This window comes from Bubalus kerabau, chromosome 1 (genome assembly GCF_029407905.1).
Source record: "Bubalus kerabau isolate K-KA32 ecotype Philippines breed swamp buffalo chromosome 1, PCC_UOA_SB_1v2, whole genome shotgun sequence".
Lineage (NCBI taxonomy): Eukaryota > Metazoa > Chordata > Mammalia > Artiodactyla > Bovidae > Bubalus > Bubalus kerabau.
In genome coordinates this window covers 207,965,949-207,975,396 of record NC_073624.1, presented here as the reverse complement: position 1 = coordinate 207,975,396, position 9,448 = coordinate 207,965,949, and the positions used below count along the sequence as shown (strand labels likewise).

The 9,448-nt window shown below is 60.6% G+C and overlaps 1 protein-coding gene across 2 annotated transcripts; it reads right to left on the bottom strand.

The window, feature by feature from the left end:
- Positions 1-700: 700 nt before the first annotated feature.
- On the bottom strand, positions 701-9,145 carry N4BP3 (NEDD4 binding protein 3). 2 transcript variants are annotated; one of them, XM_055551542.1, is made up of 5 exons: positions 8,968-9,145; positions 3,176-3,526; positions 2,435-2,962; positions 1,731-1,985; positions 701-1,605 (listed from the first exon to the last, which is right to left on the bottom strand). In XM_055551542.1, exons 2-5 carry the CDS (start codon positions 3,494-3,496, stop codon positions 1,078-1,080), a joined length of 1,632 nt encoding a protein of 543 aa, XP_055407517.1. In that variant the 5' UTR covers positions 3,497-3,526; positions 8,968-9,145; the 3' UTR covers positions 701-1,077. The 2 variants fall into 2 exon arrangements, with proteins under 2 accessions (XP_055407517.1, XP_055407527.1); XM_055551552.1 differs by having other exon boundaries at positions 3,176-3,523.
- Positions 9,146-9,448: the final 303 nt, after the last annotated feature.

The following is a 9,448-nucleotide window of genomic DNA, read 5'->3' as shown; positions in this document are numbered from 1 at the left end:
GCTAAGAGCAAGGATCAGGCAATGCAGGGCCAGGCACAGGGGTGCTTCCTCCCAGGACAGAACTTTCCAGAATACAAATCAGATCACACTCCTGCCCAAGAATACCCCATAGCCCCCCATGCCTACAGGGAAATGTCCACATTCTCTGCTGCAGTTCTAGCCCTTCATCGAGCTTTCTCTGCTTCATTTCCTGCATCTTTCCAGGCCCTCATCCCAATGGAGGGAGGGGTACACAAGCCAGAGAGAAAGGTGGGAGGCAAGTTCTGGGAGGGGCAGACTACTGGATGCTTAAGGCTCTCCAGCAGAAGCTGTTTTAGGCTGGCCCCACATCCAGCCTGGCCTGGGACCCAGGATCCCAGACTTTTTACCAAGAGGACATTTCATATTCTAGCAATGCCTTGATTGTCTTGCCCCTTTGTTTTCTTGGGTTCCCTGGCATTGTTCCCTATTAAAATCTCACTGATGCTAAAGAAAGGAATTTCAGCTCACATGGCAGCTAAGAAACTTTGTGGTGCCAGAGCAAGGATTCCTCCACTCCCCAACGTGCCTGTCCAGCAGCTGCACACAGAGGTGCAGGGTACACCCTGCCTGCCGATCATGGACATGGTGGAGCTACAGTCCAGGCCAATACCCCCAACCCGGACCCTCCACAGTCCTCTGCACTCAGGCCAGGGACAGGCCTGACATTATCACCTGGTAATTCCTCATAGAAAATGTGATTTTATTCTGCGGAGGCCAAAGTTCCCATCCCAGCCTCCCCTCCTCACACTGGCCCTTTTTGCTTCACAGGGCTCTTCACTTCCAAACCTCCTTTCCTGGGTCACACCTACTCCAGGGCTGGGCTCTGCCTGGAGACTCCTCAGCCAGGGGGGACCTTGCCCTGGCTCCTCCTGCTACTGGTACCCCATCCAGCCCACAGCCCCACTGGGTCCCTCCTCTCGGCCAGCCTCTCCATCCCTGGCTGGTCTCAGCAGCTTCCACCCCAGACCAATGTACGGAAAGGGCTGGCCATCTCAGGGTGGGCTTGTCCAAGCCATCTTCTGACAGTGCTTCTGCTGTCAGCTTGCTCCGAGGGCCTCAGATCTTGGAGGACTCAAGCCGAGGGCTCCAGGGCGTGGGGGGCTCCTGCAGCGCCCGCAGCTCCTGTTCCAACACCTGGTTGCGGCGATACATGTCCATGTAGCCGCCCTGGATCTCCCGCTGGTAGCGCAGCACCCGCTCCTTTTCCTCCTGCCACGTCCGCCGCTCCTGCTCAAAGCGCAGCGCCTGCTCCTGGCCTCGGAGCCGCTCCTGCAGGAGCTCGGCCCGCAGCTGCTCAGCCCCATCTCTGGCCTCACCGCCTCCCGCCTCCCCTAGCAGCCCCCTGCTCTTGCAGTCATCGGTCTCACAGCTGCCTGGGGCCTCCTCCCGAGGGGCCTGCTCCTGCAGGCTCCGCACGGCCTCTCGCAGCCGGGCCAGCTCTGCATCCTGGGCCTGGGCTTGTGCCCGGCTGCCCCGAAGTTGTGTCTTCAGGCTGAAGATCTCAGCTAGCTTCTGAGCCAGTTCCGCCTGGGCTTCCCGCAGCTGCTGCTTCAGGAGGCTGATCTCTGCTGTTTTCTGGCACACCTGAAGGGGGACAGGGACGGGCAAGAGCCAAGGAAAGCAGGGTAAGGGGGGGACCAGTCGGAGGGCAGGCAGAGGATGGCACGACAGCAGTGGGGGCAGGAGTCTCTGAATGTATGGTCTCTCACCTCCCAGCGGGCTTCCTCCTCTGCTCGCGCGCTAGGATCGGTCTCTGGGAGGCTGCCTGGTGGCCGGGGCTCCGGGCCCAGGCCCTGCTGTGCTCGCAGCTCCTTGCGTAGGCGCCGCTGCTCCTGCTGGGCCATGAACAGCTGCAGCTGGAGGTTGCGCTCACTACGCTCGGCCTTCTGGGTCACCTCGTGCAGTCGCTCCAGGTAGAGGCGCTTCAGCTCAGCCAGCCACAGCCGCTGGCGCTCTTCCAGCACCTGCCCAGGGGAAAGAGCACTTGCCATGGCCCAAGATCCACACACCGCCCTGCCCCCCTGGATACCAACTGCCTGCACTCCCATGGCTGGCCCGCTACTCCAACCCTCCAGCTGCTTCTGATATCCTCTGTCTCAACACCACAGGGTCCAGGGTGCAATGCTTTGGGCACACATGTGCCCCAACCCAGGATGTACCCTCTGGTGGTGAAGTGTCCCCAGCACGCGGCCCTCCCAGGGAGTCTCCCTCCCTCACAACTTCCTGCAAGGGCCACCAATGACATGACATCCCCATGTCATGTGGGGCTTGGGGAAAGAAGCAAACTCATCTCTCTCTTCCTTACCCTCGTATACCCGGAGCCCTGCAGGAGAGATGGCGGGCGACCCTCTGTCTGCCCTGTACGCTAATGCCAGGGGACAGAACAGGTGGCCCAGGCAACAGCTGCTCTCACCTGTGTGAAGGGATTGGCGCCATCCTCCTCACCCAGGCCCCTCTTGAGCTCCTCACAGGTGTCCGGCACCACAGTCCCCATGTCCTCGGCGGCGGGGCAGGAGAATTCGTAGGGGGGCGGTGGTTCAGGCAGGCAGTTCAGCAGAGCCAGTGGCCCAACCTCCTTGGAACCCCGTGAGGCCCGGTCCAGGGAGCCCCCAAGATGGTTAATGTGGCCCAGGGAGGAGCTGAAGGGGCCGGGACCAGTGCTGGGACTGCGGCCAAAGCTGCCCCCGCTGGAGGAATCAGACAGACTGGGCTCGGGCTCAGGGCCGCCCTCATCCAGACTGAGGGCGTGCAGCAGCTGGGCACGGGCCTGGGCCTGGCTGGCCCGGGGCCCGGGGCTCAGGGGCGGGTGGCAGGCCAGCGTGTGCAGGCTGCCATTGCTGCGCCACAGCTTCTGGCCCTTGTGGGCCGCCAGGCTCTGCATGGACAGGAAGCCTTTCCCGGTGCCCGAGGCCGGCTTGAATACTGATGGGCGAATGCGACACTGCCAGAAAGAGAGGCCAGGGATGAGGCTCTGGGCTGACTGCTCTCTGGTGCTCCCTCCCGAAGCCCCTGGGAATCCCCTTTGAGAACAAGGGTACATGTCACCAGGCCAGCCCACAGCAAGACTTCCATGTCCTATCCCAGCCTCGGGGTCTTCAAGGAGGGCCCCCCTCCCCGCCCTGCCACAGTAGGGAGGGGAGGAGCCGAGGCACACCTTGTCAAAACGCCCCCGTTCAGGCAGCGAGGTCTTGCTGAAGTCACCAGCCCGAGGGTGTTCCTGGTAGTAGAGGGTGGCATAGTCGGCAGGCTCATTCCGAGGGGCCCGCTTGGTGGTCTTGCCATCCTTCTTGGGAAGGTGCAGGTAGCTGAGGAGTTCGCGCTGGCCCAAGCCTTTCCGGAGGAGCCCATCAGGCTGGCGGGAGCCCCGAGATCCTGCGAGTGCTGCCCGTAGCTCTTCAGGGGAAAAGTCCTGCCGTTCCAACAGGCTGCCCACGCTGCCCATGGCAATGCCAGCAGGGCCTGGGGCTGTGGCCATGAAGTTTCACCAGGGCACAGGCGGCTGCTTCTGGGGGTTGGGAGGCTCCATCAGGGGCAGGTACGCACTTGCTGCCCAACTCCCCAGATGCCCTAGAAGCAGGTGCTTGATCTCTGTGTCAGCTCCCCCACCCCAGCCCACCCAGGAGTGGCAGATGTGGGTTCCAGAGAGAATCCGGAACAGGACTCCTAGAGAAAGTAGTAGAAGTCCCAAGGCTACCTGTCTAGTGCCCTAGTTCTGACGAGGGGCCAGTGTGTGACTGGGGTCACAGGGGGACCAGGACCTGAAGCAGCAGGATAGGGGCCCCTCCCAGGACTGGGCTGGCAGAATCCATCTCTGACTCTAACTTTGTTCATTCTCCTGCCAGGTACCCAACGTGGTGGGTGGGCGGAGGGCACAGGGCACCAAGACCAGTGGCCTCAGAAGCTCCAATCCTTCTTCTTCCCTTGGGAGGGGGAAAAAAACTTCATTCAACCCCTCTTCCTGCAGAGGTTCAGAGTTTTCCCAAGGGAAGCACCTGGCATGGGTGGGGCTAGGGGCTCCAGCAGGACGGATACAAACAGGAAGGGCCCAGGGGAAGGAAGGATGGCAGGAACAATGGCCACAGTTTCCGGAACAGGTGTTCATGTTGGAGCAGTGATAGGAGGCAGGGAGATGGGGCAGCCAGAGCCCCTGCCAGCCCCTCTAATATGCTGCCACTTCAAAGCCCACTGCCAGGCATCAGGGCCCCAATCCTGACCCAATGTATGGAATCAATCAGTGTGTGGACCCTGGCTTCCTCATCTGGATGATGACTATGTCAACTCTTATCACTCATGGATGCTGGGAGGACTGGCTAAGATTAGAGGATAGAATGCCCAGTCCAGGGCCTGGCCCACAGCCAGCGTCAACACGGGCTAGCTGAAGCTGAGCTTAGTTGGTAGACACACTAACACCACCGGCGAGTGCCCAAGTGACGGGGTCATGGATTGCCTCCCACCTGTGCTGGGATCACACTGTGGAAGGCAGGACCTATCCCCAGTGCCCCGCTGGATCCCCTGTGTCCATCCCAGTCCTTGGCACACAGTAAGTGCTCAGAAAGGAGTTGGCAAATGAACGAATGCCGCCTTCTTCTCTGCCTGTGTGCTATGCTTAGTCACTCAGTCATGTCCGACTCTTTGCGACCCCATGGACTGTAGCCTCCAGGCTCCTTTGTCCCGGGATTCTGCAGCCAAGACTATTGGAGTGGGTTGTCATGCCCTCCTCCAGGGAATCTTCCCAACCCAGGGATCATACCGGGGTCTCCTTAATTGCAGGCGGATTCTTTACCATCTGAGCCCAGGGAAGCCCAAGAATACTGAAGTGGGTATCCTCTCCAGAGGATCTTCCCGACCCAGGAATCGAACCAGGGTCTCCTGCATTGCAGGTGGATTCTTTACCAGCTGAGCTACCAGAGAAGCCCCTTTCTCTGCTTCCTACCCAGCTATTCCCATTCCTGAACAGACACCCAGCAGGCACAATGCAGCTACAAGTCCGATGTGCCCCACCCCAACTGCCCCAATCCAATATGCTTCCGGGACACAGACTCCCACACCAAACAATGGTTAGGAGGTTCCATCTTCCTCAACCATTTCCAGGTTTTGTGTTTATAGAAGACAAAGCTCTCTGCGAGGAGGGAGGGAGATGGGTGGAAGACACGGCCCTGCCCCTACACCCTGCGGTCCTCAACCTTACCCTGGGCAAAAGAAACCTTCCCAAGCTTCCCTTTCCAGTCCCCAGACAGCTCAACCTCTTTGGGGGTGCCATAAGCCACACAAGGTTAGGGGAGTCATCCAGATAAGGGATGACAGGTGCTGGGCACCTACAGTGATGCGGCCCTGCGTAGGGGTCTCACAGAGTCCTGGCACATAGTTAACTGTCTGTGTTTTTTAGGTAAGGGCAATGGGGCTCCAAAAGGTGAAGTGGCCTGCCCAAGGTCACAGAGCTGGTCAGAGTGAGGTGCTGGCCTGTGATTACAGTACAATGACTCGAAATGTCTAGTGGGAACCAACAATGTCACCCACAACCCAAGAGTTGGAATCGAAGCATCCTGCCTCCCACTCTGACACCCCTTCACCATGACAAGCCCACCAAGCAACAGACAAGCCCACCGAACTCCTGTCACTGCTTCTTGGGGAGGTAGACAGCAGAGAATCTGGTCTCCAGCCCACCCTTACATTACTCTCCATGGGACACCTCCCTTGACCATGCCTCAGTTTCCCCCAAATGGGAAAGACTCTACTTTCTCTGCCTTCCTATTGGGTTGCCGGTGACAGCCAGCACAGGGACAGGGAGGTGAAAGGGCTCCTGAGCTGCAAGCCTGGTGAGAGCCTGGGGGCAGGGATGGTGGCAAGGGGAGCTAAACATGCCCACTCCATCCCAAACACACACTGCTTCACGTTCCCCTGGCCACAGCCTCATTTCCTGTCTCAGGGAGCAATAATCAACACCCCATACCCTCCACAAAGGGTCCGAGGTCCAGGGGAGAAGCAGTCATGGCCAAAACATGCACACCACACACATACTGCAGTCCAGTCGGCACCACCAGTGGCCCAGAAGCTTCTCCGTGAGAGGACGCAGCGAGGCTCACACACACTCAAGGTCATCCGCACTGCACTGAGCACCTTCCACACACAAATACCCAGCTGTCCTTCCTAGCCCCGAGGCTGCTAGATGGAGGCGAGTGTGTGTGTGTGTGTGTGTGGCAAAGGAGGGCATGGGATCAGCTTTTCTTCACACTTGAGTTGAGCAATTTGAACTAATTCCGGAGCTACATGGAGGGGCAGCAACAGCCCTTCCCTTTGTCTTTATCTAAGGCCCCCACCCTCCCCCCCCCCCTCCACCCCTCCTAGATAACTTCTCAGGCTGTATTATTAGCTCCTCCCCCTTGGGCCAAGGGCCCTGGCTTTCAGGAGGCTCTACCCTGCCCAGGTCTCAATCTGGGGACAGTCCTTTTTCCTAAAAGACTCCATCCACCTCCCCTGCCTTCCCTACATCCCCCAATACACACATTCCTTCCCGTTGCTTGGAAGCCCAGGGACTGGCCCAGGGCAGCTGTGCAGGAGAGGATGTGGAGGGGGAGGAGGGAGGGAGAGACAGCAAGTGCCTTGCAGCCCCACTGGGGAAAACAGGGCCTCCTCCTCCAAGTGCCTGGGCTTCTCTACCCAGAATTCATGACGTGCCTGGGGCCCAGAGCTCTGCACAGAGCAGAACCTCGCTGCCACCACCCCACTGCTCTGCCAGCAAGCTTTCAGCTAGTCACGTAGGCCCTATTCTGCACAGGCCTAGTTGGTCCCAACAAGGTCCCTTTACTCCTGCTTCCACCTTCCCCTCCATCTACTCCAAGATCAGACAGCCTGGACACTGGGAGCATATCTCTGGATCAACTCTTGGTGGAGACCGGAGAATGGGGCTGGGATACGGCCCTGGCCATGAAGCAGAAAAAAGACAGGGCACTCAGGGAGGCATCCTGGTGTCCCTTAGTGGGTGCCTCGTTGGGTCAGCCTGATGCTGGGCCTGGCACATGCTCACAACACACATGGGAGAGGAAGAGTGTCATCCCCTACTTCCGAGGAGAAAACTGAGGCCCAGGAGGTAAAATAAGGTGCCTAAGGTCATGTTCAGCTGCACAGGAAAAAGTCCATAGGCTCTCTACATTTAGAAGCCTGCCCTGACTCCACTGTGCATCTCCTCTGGAGTGTGCCCAAAGCACTTGGGTAAGAAGCTCCCAGTCTGGCCTTGACTGCCTTTAGACCCTCGTGAGTCCTAGCCCCAGGGAGGGTCCCACCACCTGCTGGAGGATCAGCTTTGCTGAGGGGAGTGACTGCAGCTGCCCCTGAGGAATGAGACTGGAATGTCCCAGCTCCAAAAGAGGGGGCAGTGGGTAAGAGGGGCCCAGGGAAGAGATGGGAGAGGCTGGCATTCTGTAGCCCCATTTCAACTCATGAAGAGGCAGAGTCCTGCTGGAGTGATCACTTGCGCTCTACAGTTTTTATCAGCCCTTTAATTTCATCATCTGATCTCCGAGACAGCTTCGTGGAGGCAGGCAAAACAGTAGTTACACTTACCCCATCCTACAGCTAGGTAAACTGAAGTCCAAAAAGAAGTGAGCTGCCCGTGATTCCACATGACCAGCAATCCCAACTCCCCAGGCAAGGCCCCCTCTTCTGTCCCAGGCTGTCCCAGACAGGGGTTACCAGCTGCCCTCCCTGGGCTCCCACACTGCTGTGGATTATGTCTGCTCAGCTCCCCACACCTGCTTCTCCCAAGGGTACCTGCAACCAGGTTGGTTTGGATCCCAGTCCCCTCAGCCTGGAATATCCACTGCCTGCCCCTGGGTCAGGTAGAAATAGTGGAAACACCGCTGCATGGGCACTGTGAGCCCTGGAAGCTGCTAGTTCCATAGGCGGTGGCGTGAGCAGACTGGCCGCACTCATTCAGTCTGGCACATACACACCCACACACAGCCAGTCGGCAGGAGAGGAGCCCTGCCCAGGAGGGCTCTGGGAGGAAGCAGATCACCGGTTCCAGGACGGCCTCCTGCCTCTCTCCTTCCCTGGGCCGTTCAGGGACAGAGCACCACGGCCGCGGGACAGGCTGAGCCCCCGGTGCAAGCCAGGAGAGACCCAGTCTGCTCGTGGAGGCGGGAGGGGAGGCGGGGCGGGGGGGAGGGATTGCCGCGTCGGAGATGACAGGTCCCGGTCCTTTTTTCCGGACGCAGTCACGGCCCCGATTTCCGCCCGGCTCCAGACGGGCCCTCACGTTGGCCGAAGGTTGTGGCCAGACTGGGATGGTGCTCAGGATCTGGGAGCGTCCGCTCTTCACGGGACCCCTGACAGCAAGCTATATACAGGGCTCATATAGTGGAGGAAGGTGGTATCCCGGAGGGGGCAGGAGAGGGCAGGAAGCCGTCTCTTAGGGAAGGTGGAGGTTGGCATCTCCACGGAAGGATGTGGCAGAGGCGAGGGCTCCCCCAGAACTGGGGGAGGTCCCCAAGCTACCTGAGGGTTGGGAGGGGATGTCTCTCCCAGGCTTCTAAGACTTACCCCGAACGGATGGGCTGTGGGCGCGGAAGCCGAGGTCAGACTCCCGCGCCAAGGGCACCTACCCCACCCCAGTGGTGGTTCAGGGGTCCCAGGAACTCCTCCAGGGAAAGCGCGTTTTGTATGGGTTAAGGAGAACGTAACCTGTCGCCTGCCCTTTCAGCACAGCTTCCCTGCCCGCGGACGGTCCCCGATCCCGCACCTCGGTGCTTCGGTGTCTGGAAGTAAGGGGTACCTGGGCGCACACCTCACCTTGCCACCCCTGCCCACTTCTCAGACGGGAACCTCGCCCGCGTAGGGCTGGGGGCTTGGCCAAGGTCGCCGGGAAAGCTAGACCTTGGCGGCGGCCAGCCCCACCCCCCGAGTCCAGCCCCGGGCCGCGGCTCCAGCCCCACGGTGCGCCCTACTCACCATCCTGGCGCCCATCCGCACCCCTCGCGCGCTGCAGCTCCCTTGCGCGCGGATTTGAACCCTTCCTCCAGGGCGCCAGCTCCGGCCGAGACTGCGAACCAGGCTGGAGCGGCCAGGCGACAGGCGCCGGGAAAACGCGGGCGGGCGGGCTCCGGAGCCGGATTGGCGAGGGAGGGACGCGTTCGGCCGCGCTCGCTATCCTGCCCCAGAGGCGGAGGGAAAACCCGGCCTGACTCACCGGCGCGCGGCCGACCCACAGCCCGGCCCGGGCCCCCGGATGTGGGGGGCGGGGACGGGGGCCACCCCCGCCCACCGCGTGCCAACCTGAGCCCCGCCCGGGCTCGCGACTCCAGCCTAGGCCAGCCCGCCGAGACGTCGCGAGGCGGTGGCGCCCGAGCCCCCTGCCGGTTGCGCTCTGTGCCGCGGACGCCCAGGCGCGCCGGCTCGGACCCGGGCCGGTCTACAACCCGAAGTGCGGCCT

Coding starts and splice junctions, on each gene's coding strand:
- N4BP3 (XM_055551542.1), bottom strand. CDS start 3,496: ATGGCCACAGCCCCAGGCCCTGCTGGCATTGCCATGGGCAGCGTGGGC. Junction 2,963..3,175: donor AACGGGGGCGTTTTGACAAG/GTGTGCCTCGGC, acceptor TCTTTCTGGCAG/TGTCGCATTCGCCCATCAGT. Junction 1,606..1,730: donor AGGAGGAAGCCCGCTGGGAG/GTGAGAGACCAT, acceptor GTCCCCCTTCAG/GTGTGCCAGAAAACAGCAGA.